General features: G+C 43.1%; 1 protein-coding gene and 1 pseudogene across 1 annotated transcript; one reads left to right on the top strand and one right to left on the bottom strand.

The window, feature by feature from the left end:
- Positions 1-466: 466 nt before the first annotated feature.
- On the top strand, positions 467-6,476 carry LOC147428712 (uncharacterized). Its single transcript, XM_086496886.1, has 4 exons — positions 467-1,169; positions 5,545-5,648; positions 5,957-6,287; positions 6,418-6,476. The coding sequence occupies exons 1-4, from the start codon at positions 506-508 to the stop codon at positions 6,474-6,476; spliced, it is 1,158 nt and encodes a 385-aa protein (XP_086353012.1). The 5' UTR covers positions 467-505.
- Positions 6,477-9,326: 2,850 nt separating this feature from the next.
- On the bottom strand, positions 9,327-11,383 carry LOC147428711 (uncharacterized; annotated as a pseudogene).
- Positions 11,384-26,487: the final 15,104 nt, after the last annotated feature.

Here is a 26,487-nt window from a genome sequence, read left to right as displayed (position 1 = left end):
AGGTAAACCAAATGACTCTACCATGCATAATAAATCTTTTAAATTCTTACAATACCATGACGGAGAGCCTGGAATTGAATAAGAGATATTGTGTTTTATGATATAACGTATGGTATCTAGATCAGATGCATGTGGATTTTTAAGTTTGAATTTATCTATATCTAATTGTAGCATTGCTAAATTTGTTGAATTTGCTATTATCAAAGCTTGACGTAATTGGTACATCATCAATAAGCATGGATTGTATAGAGTGAATATTGAGAAGAATGAAGCTATTCTCATTTTTAGATATGTAATTGGCCTCACTGTTGAGATGTTAATTGCCCACATACTCCAGGAGGACACCATGCATAGCGGCACGACCTCCTCACCGGTGGCGAACACTCCATGTGCCCAATAAGTGCAATGTTTTTTTGGATGACAAACCGGAGGCCCTTCCGCAGAACCGAAGGGATCTATTGAAGCGGAAGAAAAGAGGAGTACGAATGCATCGTGTGGGGATGAAATGAGAGGAGATGAGGATCAGCTTGTTGAGGTTGAAATGGAGGAAAAGTATTTGGCCGAGAAATTGAATGCGATGTTCCCGAGCGAAGGGATTATTCTTGATGACGGTGGTAATACAGATGTGGATACTTGTGGTAACTCTTATGCTTTTCGGGATGAGGAATTGATGGCTTTCAAGCCGAATGTGTTGGATGAAGATTGCTCGAATGAGAGCCATATTGATGAGTGCCCGACTGGCCCTGTTCCCCCTCTTTACCATTGTGCTTGGGATGTGCAAGAATGCATGGGGATGTTGAATTCGGAAAAGGCTGACATGCATCGTGTAGTGGAATTGAATGAAGAAGTCTTAGAGGAGCATCAGGTGGGCCCTGACGACTCCCACCCCTCACATGATTGGGGAACGCAAGCGTATGCGGATATGTATGAATCGAAAACGAAGGACTGGCTCGTGCCTGGTGCGGAAACAACGGGTGTGCTGGAACTGTGGGAAGATATGACTGAGCGGGATGTAAGACCAGAGATGGTGGATGCGCTTCTAGGCCATGAGACAGGGTCGTTCTCCTTGGAAGAGGGGATGCTCCCCGAGTCGGCTGAAAGACTTGAAACCTTGTTAACCAGGTCCAAACCAGGTGTGAGACCAGATGCAAGAGAAGAAGTGGTGTCACGTGACACATCCAACCCTATGTGTCCGTGGACAAGCTACAACATAACAGGGTTCAGTCAGTTCCATCAGTCTAGATTTAGAAGTGGTCTGGCACTTTTGTGAGTCTATTCGTAGACCGTGCATGCCCAGTCACTTAGTGTAGATGCATATCCTCTGGTTGCACACAACATAATCATAAGCATTTACATCAGATTCCATCAGAGTCAGTTTGAGAATTTTTCAAGTGACTTTAGCCTAATTTCCCTATTTTTGACAATTTTCACTTATTTATTAAGTGACTTTTGTTGGGAACGGAGTAGGGCAAATTGGGTAAGTTAATATATAAGCAAACCCAAGTTAGCACTCAATGGAAGAAGAAGCAGCAGGAGCTTCCCGCTCAATAGGCGTCTTCTCAGTAAGAACCCGCAGTACCTCCCCTCACTTGGCGTTTTCAGCCTTGCTTGATCGCCATCAACATTCAGCCTAGCGTTTTCAGTTCCCTCCACCACCCACAGCCTCTGGCGTTTCCAGTGTTGGCATCGCCTACAGTCTCCCCTAGCCTGGAATTTTCCATTGCTACCATCGCCAGCACTTCCAGTTGCCTAGCGTTTTTGCTAGTACCATCCAGATCTGCCAGCGTTTTGGTTTTCAGCCCATTCCGCAGCAGAAGAAGCAACGTTTTCAGCAGTCAAGACAGTAGCAGATTCAGCCCTAGTTGGTTACAGAAGATAGCCATTTTCAGCCCTCGAAAACGTAGCCAAAATAGTCATTTTCAGCCACCGAAACAGCCCCGAATTTCAGCAGTTAGAAGACTACAGATTTCAGCCCTAAAGTCGTCGTCGTCGTCAACATCGTCGTCATCGATATAGTCCCAAATCGCATCAATCTATTGCATCGTCATTGTACCACTTTGTGCAATCGTAAGTACACCACTCTCACCGACGAGAGTGGGGCCTTCGGAGGAGGGTTTTACAACCTCTTGGGTGTCGTATCTCTCTTCTCTCTTTCTCTCGGTCTCATACACTTGCATGCACAGTGTCCACTCACTTTGTTCGTGACCACAGCATTCTCCATTAAGAACGGAAGGCTCTCCCTTCCATAAGAACTAAAAGGAACCTTGAGCAAATATGGATTACTCATCTTGAGAAAAACAACATTCATTCCGCTGCACCTTACATTGGTATTGGAGCTTTGGCAGTGTTCTGTATCACTCAAGGAAAGAACCACAAGAATCACAAGAATTTTTTTTGCTTGTTGCGGTCGCACGAACCCAAGTTCGCTTGGGCGTGTCGATTCCTAATCGTGTTTTTGAAGAGTGACAGGAATCCCAGAAAAGAAGGGCTTGTCCAGCCTCCCCTTGTGTCTCTTTTCACTCATTGAGAGCGGACGTGCACTTAGCGGCCGGCCAATCGACGTGAGGTGGGAAAAAGAAACCTTGGTGTGAGCGCAAGGCTGCCAAGGGGTGCACCCGCGGAAAAGAGTAGAACTCGGGTGAAAAGAAGATTCTTCTCAAACACGGTTTGCAAGCGAAAGAAAACCTCAAGAACCTCAAGAACTCAAGAACCTCAAGAACCCAAGACCCTCAAGAACCCAAGGTCCTCGTGAACTTAAGAACCCAAGACCACAAGAATCCATGACTTCGGAATTGTCATCACTCGAAGCAGAATGGATACTTCGCTTGGAGGTGATGAGCATGAGAGAGGCGAAGAAGAATTTTCCCCACCAGGAGGTTTTTCTGACCCTTCCCCATCTACGACAAAGATTGCACTAACTCCAATGAAGGAGTTGGAGCTGTTGTTTATGGAATAGAATTTACAACGCAAAGCAAGAAATGCAGCAAGAATGGCAGAAATGAAACGCAGACACGCAGAAGACAAAGCAGAAAGAGAAGCCGAAAGAAAAGCAAGACAAGAACAGCGCGACCGACACATGCAAGAGTTCTTGCGACTCTTGTCTCAAGTGCCGGCACAGATGCAAGAGATTCAAGAAACGGAGACTCTCTCGGTCTCTTCTTCTCCAAAGCTTGATACACAGGATTTGCATGATTATGAGAAGCATGATGAATTGACTGATAATGATTTGCATGATGATTTGAATGACAATGATAAGCATGATGATTTGGATGACACTGACAAGCATGATGATTTGCATGATCAAGATGTGATTTCTCACAAGCATGATGATTTGCATGATCAAGATGTGATTTCTCACAAGCATGATGAGTTGCATGAAAATGAAGTGATTGTTCACAAGGATGATGAGTTAGTTGATGCTTTTTCTAGCGAAGCTAACCTCGTTGTAGATTCGATCAATCACGACGAATCGATCTTGGCTTTCGAGTCGAGGTCCACAGAATCCCCACAAGAAGATTCGATAGATCCCGAAGGATCGATCTTGGCTCTTGAGCCTAGGTCCAAAGAACCTCCTCAGGAAGAACCGACTCTCGAGCCTAGGTCTCAAGACCACTTACAGGAAGTATTATGTGTTCGCATGATTGATTCGTACGGAGTGATCGAGTGTTTCATTCGTGATCGTTTCCTGTATTTTAGTCGACGTCTTTATGTGATCCCTTTTCCTAGGCACGACATATTGTACGTTGAGCACGTTTCCATCATGAATGAGCACGAATGTATGCGGATTTTTCATGAAAAGTTGAAAAGTATGCATGTCAGGAAGTCACATTCCATGTCTCTTCCTTGGCACGACACAGTTGTCGACAGAGCACATGAAAGTATGAGCACCAAGCATAGGAATTTCCATTGTGAATCGCCACATTTGATTGATTTAGATCAGGAAAGAAAGGTTGGATCTCATTGTTTGCGTGTATGGGATGAACGGTTTGGCACTCTGTCTATTTGTTCATCTACATTGCATGCACAGTCTTTGAGGAAGATACAATTTTTTCCACTCACTTTACATGAAATGGGTATGTTCACGTTTTTGTGTTGGAAGTGGTTTCAGGAATTTTCAGCCATGGAGATTCTTGAAGAAGAACGAAGCATAGAACTTGACGAAGATGAAGCATCGAAGGAGCCACAACAGACTTTGTGTCGCTTTCGACGCGGCCCAAAGAAGAAGACTTTGCAGACATTTATGAAGTTCAAGTACCGCACGATCCACACATCAGAGTGGGCCGGCGAAGAGTCCCTTCCAGGATTTCGGATGCTATTGGCGATCTCCCTCAACGCCATAGAGTTCGGTACCAGTACCTCACTTTGAAAAGGAGGGGATGTCACGTGACACATCCAACTCTATGTGTCCGTGGACAAGCTACAGCATAATAGGGTTCAGTCAGTTCCGTCAGTCTAGATTTAGAAGTGATCTGGCACTTTTGTGAGTCTATTCGTAGACCGTGCATGCCCAGTCACTTTGTGTAGATGCATATCCTCTGGTTGCACACAGCATAAGCATAAGCATTTACATCAGATTCCATCAGAGTCAGTTTGAGAATTTTTCAAGTGACTTTAGCCTAATTTCCCTATTTTTTGACAATTTTCACTTATTTATTAAGTGACTTTTGTTGGGAATGGAGTAGGGCAAATTGGGTAAGTTAATATATAAGCAAACCCAAGTTAGCACTCAATGGCAGAAGAAGAAGCAGGAGCTTCTCGCTCAACAGGCGTCTTCTCAGCAAGAACCCGCAGTACCTCCCCTCACTTGGCTTTTTCAGCCTTACTTGATCGCCATCAACATTTAGCCTAGCGTTTTCAGTTCCCTCCACCACCCACAGCCTCTGGTGTTTCTAGTGTTGGCATCGCCTACAGTCTCCCCTAGCCTGGCGTTTGCCATTGCTACCATCGCCAGCACTTCCAGTTGCCTAGTGTTTTTGCTAGTACCATCCAAATCTGCCAGCGTTTTGGTTTTCAGCCCATTCTGCAGCAGCAGAAGAAGCAGCGTTTTCAGCAGTCAAGACAGTAGCAGATTCAGCCCTAGTTGGTTGCAGAAGATAGCCATTTCAGCCCTCGAAAACGCAGCCCAAACAGTCATTTTCAGCCACCGAAACAGCCCCGAATTTCAGCAGTTAGAAGACTGCAGATTTCAGCCCTAAAGTCGTCATCGTCGTCACCATCGTCCTCATTGACATAGTCCCAAATCGCATCAAACCATTGCATCATCATTGTACTACTTTGTGCAATCGTAAATAGACCACTCTCGCCGACGAGAGTGGGGGCCTTTGGAGGAGGGTTTTACAACCTCTCGGGTGTCGTATCTCTCTTCTCTCTTTCTCTCAGTCTCATACACTTGCACGCACAGTGTCCACTCACTTTGTTCGTAACCACAACATTCTCCATGAAGAACAGAAGGATCTCCCTTCCATAAGAACTGAAAGGAACCTTGAGCAAATATGGATCACTCATCTTAAGAAAAACAACATTCATTCCGCTGCAACTTACAAGTGGGGATCTGGGTCAAGTTACCTGATCCTAATCGAAGCAAGAAAGAGCATTTGGAACCACTAGGCAAGATGCCAGACGATTATGGTACTCGGAATGAGCATGAGGCTGAGCCCTGTTCAGCCCTAGAGTTGAGGAAGGAACAGCAGAGGAACCGCGAATTTTTTTTGTACTACATGGAGGGCTACGAGATCAAACAGCTGATGGTCGTTAAAAGGGGATTACACATGCCGGAAGAGGCAGTTCGGGTGATGTATTGCGAAGGCGAGCCGTTTGGTGCGGACCCATCGAGTCAGGTGACGCTTGTTTCGGGAAACGTTGGGAGTTCAGTTCGAGGTAAAGCGCTACCAGATAGAGTATGTGTGGGATTGACAAACACGGTATTGAGGGCATCGATGCAAGTGGTCACAAATAGAGTCAAGATAGCGGACGGGTGAGTATTGGGGCAGAGACAGCCCTGTTAAGAATCGATGTACGCGAGGATGTACTGACGTTTGACAAAGGAAGTCTCGGGGTTGGAACGGTAACTCCTCGAGGACGGTTATGTGGGAAGGACAAAGGGCAAGGTGGCCTCATATGGGACCCAGGAGAAGGTACCCAATGCTGGGATGCATTCGAATATGGAATGACCCACATGTGCGGAAGTGCAGAGATAACAGCACAGTGGAACTCGCTTGGTCGATGCAAGGCGAAGCCAGCCGGATTAGAGCTGTGTTCTGGTCTTAGTAGACGCATTGCAGGGAGACATAGATTACACCTAATGGATCAGCAGGGGCTGATCCGAATGCAGGCCTCAGATGGCCGTTGGATTCCCCCACGATGAGGCGAATTACAAGAGGATGCGAGATGGGTTAGGTGTGCTCGACACAAGACCAGGCATACCAGGCAGCAAGGGACACATTTGGATGGTCAGCAATGTACCGCCACGGAGATAAGAAGATTAGTATATTCTGTTGAGGAGAGTAGGGGACTGTATACTGTTGAATCCCCTCAGTTTTGCAGAAACCTTGAAACTCCTTAGAGATGTACTCTCTTCCATTTCCAAAGCGGAGAAATTAGACGGGAAGATCAAGTTGACGGAAGGCAAGGATACAATAATCTTTGAAGCAGGCGAACACTTGAGACTTTTGATTCCAGAAGTACATTGTGTTGTATCTACAAAAGTCATCAACACTGCTCGATGGGAGATTAAGACAATGAACACGAGGCTCGACTAAGCCCGAGAGAGAATCTATGTGCGGATCTATAGTGGCTGGCACACTAGAAACCAATCCAAAAACACTGATAAGCGAGCGAGGGTATATCCTCCTCGACTCGATGAGCCAACACGGCTATAAGAACCGCAAGATATAAGATAGGAGCACTTCGGCTCGCACATAAACCAAGTACGATGAGAATAGGGGCGTAGTCCAGCCTGCAAGCCAGTACCCAGCCACAAACGCAATGAGAAGCACTAGCTCACTCTGGCTTGGCTGAGACCAGGTGGCCTTACCCAAAAACCCTGCTGGGTATATGATTCCACAATCAGACGGAGATGCATTCAGGAGCCTTTAGCTCGTGGACCCCTCAACGACATACATACCATGGGCAGTGTCAACCCCGATCAAAAAGCCTGCTGCATACATTCAGAATCCAAGAAACAAAAGCCAGCGCTCGTTCAGCTGAGACCAGGCAGCATCCACAACACATCCCCTTGTGGGCGATATGAATCAAGGCGATGGTACGCAAATAGATACCCCTCAGTCTGCCAACAACCTGCTCTTCCTCAGCACTCAAAAACCTCTACCTGCTCGAACTCGGCTGGATGTTATGATGATTCCACCTATTTCCCAATGCAATGGTTCTATGCTCTACAAAGTTTCAGTGTTGATTTCTTTGCAGCAGAAGGAAATTCAGCTTTGGATTTGGGTGGAGATAAGAAGATTAGTATATTGTGCGACATTGTAGGTGAAGTTTTGGAAGCAACATCCGTCAATTATGTTCACCTAGATGCCAGCAATCACAATCATAACCTAAGAAGCATGGCCACTGTTGCTATCAAAGACATTGGCAAAGCTATAGTTACAGAACGTCTTGACAATGAATATAAGCTTGGATTATGTGATCTCATAACGTCAAAACAACAAAATACTCATGCTGATGGTAATGTCCTTGATGAAGGTAACACGTCTCTTTCTCTCATGACCTTCCGCTCAGAAACAAAGTCAGGCTTGTTCAGCTTAAAAGAGGTTCTGGACACATGATATCTGCTCTTGAGGAGCTACTAGAAGCTCCTTTAACAGATTATGAGAGGCAGTGAGAAGAGAACATACTCAAAAATCTCCATTTGATGCAAAAGCTTGGCCTGACATCCTAAGTCGTCAGAACCAATGGAGAGCTTTCACACTCATGCATGAAGCCTAGGGGGAAGGCAATCATTTGTTTGTTGGCTATGCTGACAGATTTGGAGTGAAGGCCTATAGATCAACATTTTGCCTAGTACCACATGCCTTCAAGATGCAATTGCAAGTGATTGCATCTGTAGTGTTGACCTTGCTTTGCGATCCCAAAGAATCTTGCGTAACACAGAAGATTACATCTGGAGAGACACCCTCATTTCGCATCCACCAAAAAAGCCCGGCACCTTAGCCTTGCGCTTATCAAGCAAATAGCGCAATCAGTGCAATTGCTAAAAATGCTTACAGTTTGCTGGCCCTGCCTCTGTTGGGAAAATCCCACAATCAGTGTGCATTCCAATATAGGACATCCGAGACTTTTCTGTATGAGCATCTTGCGTAACTCAGATGATTACATCTGGAGAGACACCCTCATTTTGCATCCATGAAAACATCCCAGCACCTTAGCGTTGTACCTATTGGGAAAATAGCGCAATCAATGCAATGGACTAAAAATGCTTAGAGTTTGTTGGCCCTGCCCCTGTTGGGAAAATCGCACAATCAGTGTGCATTCCAATACAGGACATCCCAGACACGAAGTGCTTCAAGCAATCATGTGGTTCCTTCTGAAGTACACTACATTTCATCATTTGTGTAGTGCCATGTGCCTTGCAAACTACAAGCATAGGTGATTGCATCTAGAGAGATCCTTCGCTTTATATTCACTAAAAACAGCCCAGTGCTAGCTGGCCCTTCTCCTATCAGAAAAATCTTGCAATCAGTGCATTGCAAGAATGACCTCTTGGATACAAAGCTCCTCAAGCACTTTTTGTGCATTCTGAGAGAAGTACACCAGTGTAGACCAAGGAATTCCCAAACACGGTCTCTTTTTCCAACAATCCCTAGCAAACTATATGGAGAGAGATTGTCACTTTGCATCTGCCAAAAACAATCAAGAGCTTCTTGGCTCCTGCGTGGATTGGACATATCGCATGATTAGTGTGTTGCAAGGGACACCCTTCCCGAGAGATTTCAGAACATGAATTTATGACCAACAATCCCTAGCAAACTATATGGAGAGAGACCGTCACTTTGCATCTGCAAAAAACAATCAAGAGCTTCTTGGCTCCTGCCTGGATTGGGCATATCGCATGATTAGTGTGTTGCAAGGGACACCCTTCCCGAGAGATTTCAGAACATGAATCTATGACCATTCCAAAAAGATACTGGAGACAAAATAAGAAAGTAGCTGGCAATGAGCAGTTTGGGAAAGAAGACATCCTCTAATTTGACCCAAACCACTTTCAAAAATAGTTTGACTGATCTCAACTTTTTGCACCATTTGCACACTCCAATAGCAGAGTAGTTGCTTCCAAGCATGGCATGCAAAAACTGTCACCATAAGTGCCTCCTTATGCTATGTAAGCCCCAGGTGCATACATAGCATAAGGAGGCACAATACACTGAACACGGGCTCCACAAGAGCCCAAGAGCAAACTAGGGCTGGGTGCAGCCCCCAACTGGGATGGCTTGCAGCTCCAACTGGCCCGCTCAGGGCTCTGACTGCCACCTGCACACAGCCCCCAATGTGGGACTGCTCAATGTCTGCACTCGCAACCTGTGACGACAAGGACACAACCCCACTGTAGGCTGCCCCGAGACCTGTACCTGCGTATGAATCAGCCCTGTTTTTATCGTTTGGCCGTGTCGCATTCCTTACGCTGCTTATCACCTGCGTAAGTGACTACCAAGCCCTTCGAGCACCAACAGTATCAAGAAAGCTACAATCATCAGTGTGCCCACTCTACCTAATTGGGGGTCCCATGCCCTGTTACGCATCTTTCAAAGTTGATTACTCTGATTGTTCATGCGTCTTCCTGCCCCAGACAGTCTACTCGCTGTCCTCTGTCTAGTCTCATTCTGGTTCAGCATAACCTGCTGCCTGGTTGTGCCCGCCAGCTGATATATACCAGTCCATGTGATTACCAGGCCCCTCGATTCGTGTTTATCCTGCTCATCTCCTGTTCGTCCATCATGTTTTTCCCTAAGGGGAATCCATCGGCCATCTGTGGCCTGCATTCGAGTCATTACCTTTTGATCCATTAGGAGCAATACTGGTCTTTTTACCTCCTATCTATCAAGACGGGCAAACGACCCTAATCCTTTTGGCTTAGCCTTGCACCGGCCAAGTGCATTCCCTCGTGCTATTATCTCTGCACCTCCACGCATGCATGCTGTTCCATAATTGAACGCATCCCAGGATTGGGCACCTTCTACGGGGTCCCATATGAAGTCACTGTGCGCATTCACCTTCCCTATCAATTGAGTTCGATGGTCAGTCATCATGACGATGAGACCTCTGTTGTCCTTCCCTTCATGCCCGCCAACGGCTTTGCATGTCTTCACCATCAGCGGGCCCTTTTTGGCTCCATTGACTAACCAGTTAGGGGACTCATTAGTCTAGCAATCAGGCTGCCCTGGCCACCTTCCGTGACTTCGATCGGCGCCCATTTCAATCAGCACCACAGTGCCTCCGTTCAGGGTGCAACAAACAGTTTCCCGACCGTCTGCATCCCTAGTCAGGCGGGTCTGAGACCCCCATCTTTCCATGCCAGCCTCAATGCTGCCCTACACCCACCACTGAGCATTAGTACCCAGTACAAGAAAACGAGCATAGTAATCGTTCCAAGTTCGATATTCCAAAACCCCCACGCCCTTACATTTTTGAGAAAAAAATCGGCCCAAATTCTGTTATGTTCTTGTATCTCGCTTGACTCTCTAACCCGGACTATGGTAGTCAATGCTATTTGGGCCAGTAATAATGTCACGCGCTGTCTCGCAGGACAACTCGAGAGAGTGGGCATCCAGCCCTCTAAAAGCATCATGTCTGGCCCATCCGACCAGGCTCGGAGACTCCATTTGCACTCAACCAAGCTTCGCGCATCTCTAGCCAACGGGTCCCTCGTCGAGGGTACCATAGTCGAGAACTGGCTATTCGTGTCCTCTTCAGTTCCATACAGGTTCGTCCCCGATAGGACCTGCTTCTTCCAACCGAGTTGTATCCTTATGGAAACTAACCTCTGTGGATCCGCCCCACATAGCTTAGGTCCCGCAAACAACCCACAAGACCGCTTCGAAAACATTCTCCGTCGAATCTCCATAACCCCAACTGAGGTCCGATCACTGTGCATTACTGCTAGGTCATGCCCCCAATCTTGTCCTGCTGTTTCTTGCACATCAATGTCCGTTCGCATCAAAATCACACCCATCACCTCTGGAAACTCACTGCTCATTCCACCCGAATGCGGGGAATCTGACCACCATTTCCAAGCATCCCCACAACTCTCTTTACCACACGTGCCCCAAGCCAGTTTGCTCATAGCTGGCATTCCTGCATCCCTGACCATCCTCGGGTCAAGACTACTCGTACCTGTACTATAACTACCATCAGTGGATGGGTTCGACATCAAGCACGTCCCCCACCTCAGCGACATACGATTGGTTATACGCGTATCAACTGGCCCTTCCTGGCCCGCATCCCTTACGTTCAGGTCTCGTCCTAGCATCACGACATCCATGCAACGCTCTAGGTTCACCGTCTCATCCTGACTTGACGGGCTGCCCACAACCTCAACTCCTCCCATGCCCGAGGCATAACGCCAATGATCTCCACATCCCCGTTCTCGGGCACAAAGGAGGCAACCAGTTGTAGTTCACCTTGCGACGCATATTTTGCCCTTTCCCCATCACGTGGGAAGTAGGAGGCAACAAGATCTACCTGGTGTTTCTCTTTCTCTCTCTCTTTTTGGGCTAACTGCCCTACAGAGAGAGAGAGAGAGAGAGAGAGAGAGAGAGAGAGAGAGAGAGAGAGAGAAGAGAGAGAGAGAGAGAGAGAGAGAGAGAGAGTCTTTTTGTTTGTTTTGTTTCTTTATTTTAAAACCCCTTTTATTCTTTTATTTTTTGTTTATTCTTTTTTTTGCTTTGTATTTTTTTATACTTTTAAAAAAATTTGGGTTTGAAAATTCTTTTGAGGGGAGAGGTTAATCTTTTTTTTATATAAATAGAATTAAAAAAAGAAAAAAAAAGGAAAAAGCTAAAATTAAACTTCCAAGAAAAAAAATAGGCAAAAATAAGCCAAAAGAATGGGAAAAGAAAGAGGAAGTGGTGGAGTGTTGTAGGGGGTGGATGCAAAAAAATTTGGGAAAAGAGAGAGGAAGTGGTGGAGTGTTTTGGGTGTGTGTGTGTGTGTGTGTGTGTGTGTGTGTTTTTCTTAATTTACAAAATAGTGTGTGTTTTAAAACAAAATTCCAAACAGTGCAATTTTTATTTTTATTTTTTGCTTGAGGCGCAAAAAATACACTAAAAATGTCCAAAAAATACCAAAAACAGTAGGGGTAATTCACAGAGTTGCAAACCCATTCTGGATCAACATTTTTCATTAAAATTTTTATTTTATCATTTTTTTGGATAAAAGTTAGCAATTTTAGGCAATAAATTAGAAAACAAATGCTAGAATTTTACAAAAATTAGCCAAAAAGTTAGCCTTTTTGGTGAAAATTATGCAGCCCAATAAACTCAATTCCTAGCACTTTTCAATGTAATCACGTGTAATGGAAATGGCATATCAACTTTGAGAGTAGCAAAAATTAGAGAAAGTACTTTTGTGAAATTACTTTGTGAGCATAGAGGGTGAACTTAATTGATGGTAGCAACATGAACACAACATTTAGTTAACTTGGCATGAAGAATACTTTTGCAAGAGAGAGAGTTTAGAGAACGTGACAACAGTTGATGACCGAATTTATGTGGAGCTGGTCCCCACTCCAATAGGCAATTGTATTATAGTTTCTCCCATCAAGAGAGACTTGGTACAATACAATCTTTGTGTTCCTTGTGACCTAGGTGATGCAATGAAGATAGAAAGCTTCATGCATCATGGGCATAACGTAAACCTTCTGGAAAGAATTAACTATCCCAAGCCTCACTCCCAAGGCCTCAAACACCTTCGAAGGTGGAGAGAGCTAGCGGGAATGAGAGTAGGGAAGAGGACGAAGAAACATTGCATAGGAGAAAGAAGTAGTTCCTCACTTACATCACTCTTCTTGCTCGCATACATAATAGGATAGTAATGAAGATGGAGAAGATAGCAAGCTTAAGCATTGAAGCATGGCTCTTGGTTGGATTTGCATTCCATAGCCAAGAGTATTGGTGTAGGCTCTCAACTTCTCTACTAACTTGGAGAAGGAGATAGAGCTCTTGCACTTTGCACTTCACACAATGAGAGTGTGTGTGAGGGTGTGTGGGAAAGTATACCCCTCAAGCAACCCCCTAGCTTGCTTTGGTCGACGCCCCCCTTGTAGCTCATGATTGAAGATCATTGGACCTCTCCAGACCTAGCCAATCACATGCAAGGGCATATCAAGCACCAAGGATAGCCTTGGGACAAGTGTTCCCCTTTCCCCTTTGAGAGAGAGGACTTGATAAATGTGAAAAAAATTAATTAAATACACTAAATTATCATTGGACCCCTTGGAAGGCCAACCAATAGGCTTTAGGCACACCATGAGGGCAACATGAGGAGGAGCTTGACAAGTGTCCCTTTTGCTTTCTTTGTTCCAAGCTTGCCTTGTGTAAGGGTGTATGTGTTCTCTCTCATCCCCATAGCTTTAGGGTTCGCCCCCTCTCTTGTAGGGATGGGATTTGACTTTCTGGACACCTTACCTCCAAGCACCTTTGTCAACAAGCATAACAAAGCACCTCAATCATGCGTAGTGTTCCCACAAGCACCTCAAGCTCCCTAGTCGGCAAGCACAACAATCACCTCAAGCATCTTAGTTATCAAGCACGACAAGCACCTCAAGCTTGGGCCAGGTTCCCACCTCAAACTCAGCCTTAGCTTACCTAAGGTCGAAGGAATTTTTAACACTAACCTTTGGAGGTCTTTAATGAAGCTAACCATAGGGTCTTTAAGCTCCATTACCATTGCTCTTTGATAGACCATCACCCCTTTGGACCCATTACCTTTGGTCTCGTGCTCAAATGCATCTAAAGCACATACCTATATGCTAACCGTTGTTCCCATTTATTCTCCCACATTAAATGACCAGTTTAATATGAGAAAACCATTTGGGTTGGTTAGATATTAGTTTTTATGACATTACCTCTCTCTTGAAATCATAGTTGTCCTCGACTATGAGATAGAAGAGATAAAGTCTTAGTCATTAGTCAACCTTTCTTAGTAGGTAGAGGATCCCTTTTTACCCTATGACATCTTTCCAAGATGGATGACTAATCCATTTGGTGCTTGGGAGACATAGCTGCCGCAAGCATGTCTGCTCTTTAGTCCATTTCATTCTCCCAAGTAGAGTGACAAATTCTACTTGGTGTTTGAGAGACGTCGTCATCACAAACATGATTTTAAGCATGCATACTATTTAAATTTGTGGACAATGAAAAGAGAACTAGTCTTAAAACAAAAACATTGGTCATTAAAAGAAATTTGTACATTTGCTTACTCTAGTGTAGCATTGTAAGCGTTGACAAGGTTCATACTATCCTTTAGATATATTTCTTACATCCATCTAGCATCTTTAAAAGGTAATTTTTGAACTTAATAAGATACCGTCGGATAATCTTACCATGTCGTAGTACCTTGTCTTCATGCCAAAGAATAGCTTCCGGTTGTAGCACCTCTTCTTGGTTTTCAATTTCGTGAGGGTCTTCAATAATTGGTTCACTTGGTGGCTCTCCTTTGTAGGGATTTAGTAGGCTAACATGAAAAGCATTGTGTATGAACCAATGGTTGTGCAACTTGAGTTGATAAGCCATCTCATTAATTGGCTTCAAGATTTGAAAAGGACCATAGTATCTTCTTTCTAATTTAGCATAATACTTTTGATGGCCAATAGGATTTTCGCTCATTGTTTGTCTCAATCAAGCCTTAGGAAACTTAAGTAAGACCCAATCATTTTCTTTGAACGTTAAGGCCCTTTCGTGCTTGTCAACATCAGATTTTCTCCTTTGTTCACAGATGGATATAGCCTCCTTAATCTTTTGAAAAGATTCTTGTAGGTCACGGCTATACTCATCAGCAGCAAACTTCTTCCCATGTACTTTGAGTAATAAGGGACTTTTAGATTTTCCCTCAATGATTTGAAAAGGTGCTTTTCCCATAGAAGTATGTACAGTATTATTGTACGCATACTCTACAAGGGGTAAGTACTTTTCTGTGAGCCGTTGATCTACTTCGGAAACATAAGTCTTTATTAGATCGAGTATTGTAAGATTGGCTATCTCACTTTGGCCATCCGGATAGGCCGAAAAAAATTCAATCTTGTTCCTAGATTTTCAAAGAGACCTTTCCAGAAATTACTAATCATTCTAGGATCTCTATCTGACACGATGGATGTTTGTTGGGAGAAAAGGGGGAGACCGGTTGCTTAAAACATTCTACCTTGCTCACAGACATCGCCATCAACCTGTCAACCTCTTTTCCCAATTTCCAAGCACACACACTCACCTAGACTATGACACACACACACACACACAGTAAACACAGAATTGACATAGACAAGCTTGTAAGAGAGTGTAAGAGATGGAGACTAGATTAGAGAGTACACAGCAAATAACCATAGCATAAGAGAGTAGAGAAGAGAATCTGCAAGAGAAAGGCCTAAATCTAACCCCAAACTCCACGGCACCTCTCTTGTGGAGTTGGTATTTAATATATTATTTTGAGTTTAAGGTGCCAAAAATTGAGGCCCCTCTTTTTACAACCACTTTACTTTTGCAAATGAGTGAAGCTCATTAGTTCTTGCATGACCCATAAGGGGAGTTCCCACTACAACTATTTACAGAGCCATAGTGGCTTATTGAAATGATGTTCTAAGATACTGTGCAAATATAAAATGGCCAAGAGTAATTGCCGTCGCCTCTTCATCAACTCCCCGCATTTCACTCTACAAAATCATCATCAACTTAATTAGTAAAATAAATAGACAGCACATAATTAACCATTACGCCGAACTATCCCAATCATAGCTAACCACTACAACAGGAGGGTGCCCAGTCTCGTAACATTACTCCCACCAGGGATAGCAATTGTCCTCAGTTGCTCAATAGAGAAATCAAATGGACCGTGAGTGATGGAAAGTGTGGAGAAGGTCGGGAAAGTTGCGAAAAAACTTTTCAGGCATCCATTTGGCATCCTCTCTAGGATGGCCCTTGAAAGTCAAAAGGTAACGGTTATAAACCATTCCAGTGTGTGTAGTGGTGGTCTCATGGTCAACTATTTTATCAGGGATGAGTTTCTCTTCTTGGTCTACAAGTGAAGGTGGGTCTTCATAAATGTGGTGTGTAGGTAGGGGTCCTCGGAATGGGCGTAAAAGACGAATGTGAAAGGCATTGTGAATGTGCCAATGTGCATGTAGTTCTAAATGAAAAGAAACATCATTAATGACAGCTGAAATTTTGAAAGGTCCATAAAAACGAGGAGCAAGCTTAACAAAGACATTAGTATCAACGCTTTTGATCCTGCGTTTTTCGATGCGAAGTAAAACATGATCACCTTCTTTGAATTGGTGTGCCTTGCGGTGCTTGTTAGCATGCTTGGTGTAAAGTTCTTGTGAGTGTTTAATGGCAGAATGCACACTTGCATAAATCTCATGAAAGTGAGTAGTGAAATCATCAGCGGCAGGCACAACATTAGAAAGACGTGAAACAGGAGTAGGAAGTGAGTGACCATAGACAATTTTAAATGGAGACTTACCCGTGGCAGTGTGAGTGGTATTGTTGTAGGCAAATTGCAAAATATGAAGGTAATCATCCCATTTCTTAGGTTGAGAAGAAACATAAGCCTTTAACAAGTCAATAATAGTGCGGTTGGTGACTTCGGTTTGACCGCTAGATTCAGGATGAAATGCAAAAGTGAAGTCAAGTGTAGTGCCAAGATTTTCAAACACAGTAGTCCAAAAATCACTACAAAATTTTGAATCTCGATCAGAAATAATCACTTTAGGCAAACCATGATGTGGGAAAACAGTCTTAAGAACAAAAGTGCAGCTTGATGTGATGTGAGTGTTTTTCTTACACGGAACAAAGTACGCTTGTTTAGAGAAACGATCAATAATAGTCCATATCATGTCATGTTTGTGCGTTGTGAGTGGGAAACCAGTAACAAAATCCATTGAAATACGTTCCCAAGGTCTTTCAGGAATGGGGAGAGGGTGTAAAAGTCCCAGTTTCTGCTACTTTGATTTTTTGACAAATCAAACAAGTTGACACATACTGTTTAACATCCATTCTCATAGTAGGCCAATAGAAATCACTTTTGAAAAGTTGCAGAAAATCCTCTATGTCCAGCGTAAGGGGGTTTGTGCAATTCCTCAATAATTAATGTACGGAAAGGTTTAGTCACACACAATTTTTGTTTGAAATAAAGGAAGTTTTCTTGAATAGTGTATTCGAGAAATGTGTGTACAGAATTATCAAGCATATGCAACCATGTCGTTTTGAATTCATCATCATGTGCATAAGTGTCAGGCATAGTGTCAATTGAAGTTCTCGTAATGGTTGATAGATTATTAAGTGAGGGTCTTCTACTCAAAGCATCAGCTACAACGTTTTCTTTACCAGGCTGGTATTGAATGTTGGGCTGAAAACTTTGAATAAAAGCGGCCCACTTAAAATTTCTATCATCTATTAAGGGTTGAGAAAGCAAGTATTTGATACTTTGTTGATCAGTTTTAATGATCAAGTCAGTACCCATTACATAGTGTTTCCAGATTTTCAATGCATGTACCACAGCAGTCAATTCTTTATCATAAGTACTGAACTTTGTTTCAGAAGGTTTGAATTTACGACTTTCAAAAGCAAGTGGATGGTTATCTTGCATGAGGACTACACTGATACCTTTTCCACTAGCATCAGTAACTACGACAAAGAATGGTCTTTTAAAATCAGGTAGTTGCAATACAGGTGCATTAGTCAAAGCATGTTTAAGTGCATTAAATGAGATTTCTTGTAAGTCAGTCCATGCATAAGGCGTGTTTTTCTTCAACAAGAGAGTCAAATAATGTGACTTGTAAGCAAAGTTACGAACAAATTTCTTGTAATAGCTACAAAGACCAATAAAAGATCATAGCTCATGCAAGTTTTTGGGTATAGGACATGATTGAATGGCTTGAATTTTCTTTGGATCGACATGTATTCCCTTACCCGATACAATGTGTCCCAAATATTCAATTTCAGATTGGAAAAATGAACTGTTTTCAGGATTCAAATACAAGTGATTTTGTGCAAGCAAATCAAATACACGTGTTAAATGTTGCTTATGCTCTTCTTCAGATTTATTGAATACCAAAATGTCATCAAAAAATACAATCACAAAATCTTGATGGTCAATGAAAATTCGATTCATCATGCATGTGAATGTAGCTGGTGCATTTGTCAAACCAAATGGCATGACAAGAAATTCATAGTGTCCAGTTTGTGTTCTGAAAGCAGTTTTGTAGATATCATCTTCAAACATTTTGACTTGGTGATACCCTGATTTAAGGTCAATTTTGATAAAGGTGTGTGCCCCTTTCAGTTTGTCTAGTAGATCATCCACTCTAGGAATAGGGAACCTATTCTTAATGGTGATCTTGTTTAAAGCCCTGTAGTCAATACACATATGAAAGGTTCCATTTTTCTTCTTGACAAGAAGTATTGGAGCTCCGTATGGTGAACTACTAGGGCGGATTAGGCCTCGGTCAAGTAAATCAGTGATTTATCTTCATCCACTATCGATAGCCACTTTTAAGGTCAATCCTACTAAAGTAGGTAGATCCTTGTAGGTTGTTAAACAGATCTTCTACCCAAGGCACAATAAATCTTCTTTTGATAGTGATATGGTTTATAAGGGATTGTAAAATTTTATTGACTATTTGGTTTCTATTGAAGCCGTTATGGCAATATTTTCTTATTAGTAATTTTATGTCCTCCCAGGCAAGGAGATAGTTGGAGGAAGAGTAGATGATCAAATAAAGTAGGCTGATACAAGTGCTAAGTGCTGATTTGTGAGGCCTATTACTATTCCTTTTAATGAACTCCAAAGGTGGCAGTTTAAGAAGATCTCTTTTCCACACAAATCTAAGGTCGTACCCTCCAACACAAGGAATATGAAGGGAGATAGAAAGGTTAAGGAACTATACCGAAGTACAAAAATGCCCATTGGGTGTCATGAACTCGTGTAAAGAAGTAGGTTCAATCTTTAGGCAGTGAGAATATATAAGGCAGATTTCCTCAAGGAAGGCTTTATTGTTGATGCTCAAAATGTCATCCATGTATGTGTAAGTATGTCCGCACAGTGAAAGATTATTATTTCTACATTCCATGGTTTTGAGAAACCATTTGTATTTGAAGAAGGCCAAGTAAACATTACACATAAGTGGAGAACATGAGAATCCCATGGGGATGCCCAAGCATTGGTTAAAACAATGTCCTCTAGAAAGGATAGTACAGTTATCAAGCAACCATGAGATGTAAAGACAAAGCTTCTGCTCATTGAAGTGTACGGGGTGTACGGAGTAAGTCTTTTTTTATCCACCTTGGTTTTTTGGAAAGTGATTGTGGAAAAAATTTCTTTTTCCTGCATTGGATAAAGCCATTTTAATAATTTCTTAAGGCCAAGATCCCCATCAAGGGGAATGTTTTCATAGCATTGTGTGATATCTGCTGAAAAAATATGGAAGATTTGTTTAGGGAGATTAAGAGAGACCTTGTTAGAGTTTTTTGTTATCTAGAAGGGGTTAAACTGTATTTGTAGAAAATCATTCCAGATTTTCTAATTAGAGGCACAAATAAGTTTAAACTCAGCTAAAATTAGGTCAAGGCATAGAGTGATTTGCTTAGTGATATCAGTAAAGATACCATTAGAAACGTCAGATATCCATCTGAATTTGTGTTTATGTATCTTATAGGTGGAAAAAAGTACTGGTAGTTTAGTATCTTGTAAAATATAGCCTAAACTCCCTAAGTGTCTTGAGATGTTACAGATAACTGTTTGTAAGAAAGAGTTAATTATAATGAATTCCTTCCTGGAAACCCGATCACGGGCAGCATTCCAAGCAAGATTTTTGCAAATAAGAGTGGGACAATTAGAGACTTTATCCAGCCCGACTATGAACCAATTATTAGATATTTTTTGAAAATCAAGAGCAAGTTGCGGCGTTATCCAGGAGTTATCAGTGGATAACCATTTTCTAGGAATTTGTGATATTCTCTGAAAGAAGCATTCTTCCACAACTTTTGTTAAGACCAGTAGGACTTTCTTCTCTAGTTGGAGAGAACTAACAAGGTCAGCTATGCAGCTAAGTATAGCTAATAGAGCGAGGTAAGGGTTTTTGGGACAGTTAGGTATGTGATTGAGCCCATTGGCCAAGATTCTTCATATTTTGATCTTTTCAATGATGCTAAGATCACAAGTACAAACACGCTCAAGATATCCAACATTAATCCACGAAAGATGTTAAAGGCATTATGAGCAATTACTATCTGCTTAGCTTGGCTCCCCAACCAGGAGTAAATAAGGGAGATGTGAAAATCAACTGGTTTTTCAGGGAAGAGTAGGTCAAGATGGTTGAGAATAAACCAAATGGCATGATCAAACCACATGATGCTGGATTCGCAAGAGGCTTTAGGGTCAAGAAATCTGCAGGCACATTTAACATAGGGCCAAAAAACATTCCAAATGGATTCTGTGTAGAAGTCCGGGTTGCTTTTAGAAAATTCCATGTTCCCTTTGATACGAATGTAGAGGCTGTTACCATAAACATATGGTAGTGATGTGTGTGAACACGCTAGGACCGCCGGGGCATTTTTTCCCTCTTTAGGAGGTCTTTTTCCCTCATGCATTGTATATACGCCCATCACTCTAGGGCTATCTATCTTTCCATTACACACTAAGTAACACACTCTCAATTGTGTGCCTTGAGCTTCCTTCATCTTCTCCAAGCTGTGTGCGTTTCTCTGCAACCCTAATTCCAACAATTGGTATCAGAGCAGGCTGCGTCCTCCCGGGCTCAGTCGCCAACTGCTCCAGTACACGCCTGCTCACTTTCTCCGATTTCACTGAGCTTTGGCGAGCGTTCACAGGTCGACAAATAATTCGGGTAAGCTTGTAGAGTGTGGTCTGCTCAGATTTTTGATTCGGGCTCATTTCGGCCTGCGTTTCCACTACAAGTAGGTCTGCACAGGCAATTTCGTCATTTTGTGCAGAAATTCTGTCAGTGCCGTTTTCTGCATAATAGGTGCCTTATAGTCTTCTACGGTTTGTGCTATATACCACGTGTTGTTCTCGTTCTGTTTCTCCTATTTTCGGGAAGTTTTCACATCAGGTGCATCATTTACCATGGCTGACAACAACAACATAGATGTGTTCAAGATGTTTGTTGATGAGGACAGGTTGGATGGGGATAATTACCCTATGTGGGCTTATATGATACAACACGTTCTTGTGTCAAAGGGCGTCTGGAATAATGTGCAGGGCATTGATGTACGTCCTGGTTCTGAGGATACAAGCGATGTTGAGGATGTTGCAGGTCTTGGTTCAAGGATTGCTATTGTTAGAGTTGTTTTGCCTACGGCACAACAAGCTCGTTGGGATGTTAAGGATGCCTAGTCTCATGCATTGATTGCGTTGTCTCTGAAGCGCGCCATTGTTCCTCACATCCGTTCAGTAAAATCTACAAAACAGGCTTGGGATATTTTGGTTGGTCTTTATGCAAGTCGCAATGAGGCTAAAATTGCTTTGTTGCGTAAAGAACTGGAGTCGAAGATTATGCATGAGGAAGATGATATGGACACTTTCCTTGCTAGTGTCAAGGATATCAATGAGCAACTTATTTCTGCAAGAGAAGTCATTTTAGACAATTCCCTTGTGCAGACTATTCTTGATGCCTTCCCAGATTCTTACCAGACTTTTGCTAGTACTTGGAGACTTATGACCCAAGGAAATCCAAAAGTTTTCAAGTTTGATGCATTATGCACATTGCTGTTGCAAGAGTCACTTTCCAGAAAAAACAGGACTAGACAACGTGCAGTTGAACAGGCTTTTATTGCTTCTTAGAGAAAGGGTGATAACCGTAATGCAGCCACTTCTTATGGTTTTGCTACGAGTGGCAAAACTTCTGTTCCTAGTGCTTCTAATGGCAGCACTTCGTCTGGCAATTCTGGTGATAAGGGCAAAAAGAAGATGCGTTGCCATTATTGTAAAGCTAATGATCACTTGATCAAGTCGTGTCCTAAGTTGAAGGCTAAAGAGGCTAAGAAGAAAGAGGGTGGTTCCATTGCAAATGCTGGTTCCACTACAAATGCAGCCATTGTTGAGTCTTCTGTGAAAGGAGACTGTGATGCTGATGTTGATGCAAAAATCTGATGTTGATGTTGTTGTGTTTGCAAAAATCTGATATGGTTGCTTCTTTGCCGCCTCTTGAAGCACCTGTCAAACATGTTTGTGAAGGCTGTATTCTAGATAAAATGCAGCGTTCTAAGTTTCCAAAGGATGGTTCAATTAGGGCCACATGCAGGAACGAGAGGGTAGCCGAAAATCTGGGAATCCGCTGCTTGCGATCAAACTCCTCAACGTCAAACCCCAGGGTCCAACAGTCAAATACCAGCAATATGCTCCCAAAGAGGATAGGGAAGCGAGCAAGAAGAGAGTCCATACTGGACACATCTAACAGCTGCAGTAAGAAAATGCCTTTACCCATTATAGTGAGCTCCAAGATGCCATGGAACCCCCAAGAGCACACTGGATCCATTCGTGAACAAATGAGCAAGATGGAGAGTGGCCAACCATCCGACCAATGAGTACGTCCAGAATAATACCGAGCGTCATCCTTTGCAATGAGATCATAGGTCCAGGTAGTAGGTGACGGGGCAGTCTGAGAAGTCCCCAAGACCGGAACATTAACTGCCATGCTGTATAACCTCAAGGAGAGCGAAGATGACGACGAAGGGCACGACGATGGATAATGAAGCCACGTAACACTCTATATGCTGTGAACCCTTTTCACCTGCAGTGATAATGGTGCAGCAGTATCTAAACCTGTGGCAAAAGGTAATGGCAAGAGTGTAGTAATAGCTAGACCTCTAGTAGAACTTCACAACTTCCCAGTGGACAGCTTTAGCTGGTTGCAAGAGTGCCGAGTTGGTGGATAAGGCAAAACAGGCAGAAAGTGTCATGCGGGGCTGATGGCAAAGTGCTGAGGCAGAGACGCGCGTGTGCAAGGTCTCTCTCTCTCTCTCTCTCTCTCTCTCTCTCTCTCTCTCTCTCTCTCTCTCTCTCTCTCTCTCTCTCTCTCTCTCTCTCTCTCTCTCTCTCTCTCTCTCTCTCTCTCTCTCTCTCTCTCTCTCTCTCTCACACACACACACACACACACACACACACGCATGCGCGCGCGCGCACACACACACACATACAATGCACAAGTACAAACATAAATATGCCTCTGAACACATACCATAGTTATGCTAGCACAAAAATGTGTCACGGCCAAACAACAAAATCACATAGAAGATTTTAGATTAAAGAAATCACCGATCTTCCTATTAAGACGAAGTGATCAAAATGATCGAAATCTGTCAACAAAATCTCAAAGGTCACATGAAATTCCACGTTTCCATAAACAAGGTGCTGATCAGGCTAGAGGATTCTGATTGATGTTTGTGGAAGATTCTGTTCAGACCTTGTTGTCTGTACTAGAGACAGTAATGTAAGCTCACAGGACATTTATGACACTTTGTTGCCTCTTTTCAGTGGTGGAAATACGAATGTAAGTTCCAATGAGGCAAATGTACAGCCTATGGGGGTTTCTAAAAATGTTACAGATCAGCCTATTACTGATGCAGATGTACATGATGCCGAAACTGGGCAGGCTAGAGGTATGCCAAAATGGCTGGTGCACACTTTGCGTGACAGTAAATTGGATGCACCTTTGTCTACTCGTACTCGTTCGGGCTCTTTCCATGCATCTTATGCATCAGATTGTTATGCTTTGGTTGTGTCTAGCTTACATGATGTTGAGGAGCCTCTGTCTTTTGATGAAGCACAGAATTCAAAAAATTGGATGGCTGCCATGCAATCAGAATATGATGCACTTATAGAAAATGACACATGGACTTTATGTGATTTGCCTCCTGGCAAAAAGGCCATTGGTACAAAGTGGGTTTACAAGTTGAAACGCAAACTGGATGGTGAGATTGATCGCCATAAGGCTCGACTTGTTGCAAAGGGTTATGCACAGCAAAAAGGCATAGATTATGAAGAGACTTTTGCTCCCACTTGTCGTATGACTACTGTGCGTTTTCTATGTGCATTGGCAGCTCATTTTGGTTGGGATGTACATCAATCAGACATTGTTACTGTTTTCTTGAATGGTGACATATTTGAGGAAGTTTATGTAACGCAGCCTCGCGGTTTTGTCATAAAAGGACAAGAGGACAAAGTGTGCAGATGTAAGAAGGCTTTGTATGGGTTGAAACAATCTCCTCGTGCTTGGTATGAGAAATCTGACACTCATTTGGTTAAACGAGGCTTTTGTAACAGTCCAATAGAAAGCACATTGTATGAAAAGCGTGAGGGTGATGTACTTCTCATTGTGGTTCTTTATGTCGATGATTGCTGATCACTGGACCAAATGAGAGACATATTGCTTAATTTAAGGCTGATTTAAATGCTACTTTCAAGATGAAAGATTGGGGCTGTTGCATCATTACTTGGATATATAGTTTAAGCAGTGTGATGGTGGTATTTCCTTGTGTCAGAAAAATTACATAGAGACATTGCTATGTAAGTTTGGACTTGAGGATTGCAAACCTATTGCCACTCCAATGGAAACAGGTTTGAAGTTGAGTCTACATGATGCTGGCGATCCTGCTGATGTCACTCTTTACCAAACTGCTGTTGGCTGCCTCATTTATGTATGCAACACGAGGCCAGATATTCAGTTTGCAGTCTCACAGGTCAGTAGATTTATGCATAGCCTAGGGTCTAAGCATTGGCAGGCTGTCAAGAGGATTTTCCTCTACCTTAGTGGCACTTTACATCTTGGCTTGTTTTATCCCAAGGGGGGATCATTGCCGCCAGACTTACATGATTTTTCGGTCTCAATCCCAACGGGGGATCATTGCCGCCAGACTTATATGCTTTTTCGGTCTCAGATTGGGCTGGTTGTTTTGACATGCGAGTGTCCACAAGTGGTTTTTGTTTCATGCGTGGCAGTTCATGTATATCATGGTTGAGCAAGAAGCAACCTACTGTGGCCACTTCGAGTTGTGAGGCTGAGTACAGGGCAGTCTTCACAGCTATGGTTGAGTGTGTATGACTAAGACGCCTTATGGCTGATTTGGGTGTTGGACAGGACACTGCCAACACTATCTACACTGACAGTCAGAGCGCATTGGCAGTTGTGAGGAACCTAGTTTTTCATGCTCGCACAAAGCACATTGAGGTGCATTAGCACTATGTCAGGGAGAGGCTCTGAGCAGGAGAGATCAGCTTGGCTTATGTGCCAACACAGGACAATCTTGCAGATCTTTTCACAAAGGCATTGTCTCGTGAGAAGCTTGAAGCTTTCCGCAAAGCTTTGGGCTTACTCCCCTTTGTGGATTGATCATGTCTTTAGGGCATGGCACTTCCCTTTACTCATGTGCCAGCTCTCGTTCACCGCATCACTCCAAGGGGGATTTGCTACCATATACATGTGGTAGTGATGTATGTGAACACACTAGGACCGCCGGGGCATTTTTCCCCTCTTTAGGAGGTTTTTTTCCCCCATGCATTGTTTATACGCCCATCACTCTGGGGCTATCTATCTTTCCATTACACACTAAGTAACACGCTCTCAATTGTGTGCCTTGAGCTTCCTTTGTCTTCTCCAAGCTGTGTGCGTTTCTCTGCAACCCTAATTCCAACAGAGGCCTGTATTGGAGGGGCATTTAGAATGGTCAATGAAATTGAGGTTGAAGGGTGCTTTGATGAGCTCTTCTTTGTCAAGAAATTGTCCACCTTTTAAGATCTTGAGTCAGCAGTCTTCGACAGTAGAGGCAGGGAGGTTGGCAAGATAAACCCAGGTTTCACTTAAAATAGGTGCTAACAAAGCCTTGTTGGGAAAGACCCAAAGTTGATGGTCCACCCCAAAAGAATCGATTTCAATCTATCTAACAGGTAAGAAAGGAAAAACTTTAGAGAGGTTAGAGTCATTGAGGGAACAAATATTACTCTAAAACTCTTTGACATCTTCGAGAGTTGCACTATGCCTACAAAAGATACCACCAGTTTGAGGGATAGTAGGGGTAGCCGGGGTACTAACAAAAGATGGATTGAGGCCGCATAGCTTTCTTAACAAGTTAGACAGCTCAACCCCAGAAGAAGAGAATAGGGCAAGCTCCTGTTGGTATTGTAAAGAGAGTATAGGAAGTTGGGCTATGTACTGGGAAATTAAATTCACTCCTTCCTTGGAGTCCTTGTCTAAGGTAGCCAACACTTTAAACCAATCATTGAAAGATAACATGTGCAAGATAGACATTT

The sequence above is a fragment of the Adiantum capillus-veneris genome, chromosome 23 (assembly GCF_014529385.1).
Source record: "Adiantum capillus-veneris isolate H3 chromosome 23, ASM1452938v2, whole genome shotgun sequence".
NCBI lineage: Eukaryota > Viridiplantae > Streptophyta > Polypodiopsida > Polypodiales > Pteridaceae > Adiantum > Adiantum capillus-veneris.
The sequence above is the reverse complement of the archived record's forward strand: the minus strand, read 5'-3'. Positions and strand labels throughout refer to the sequence as shown.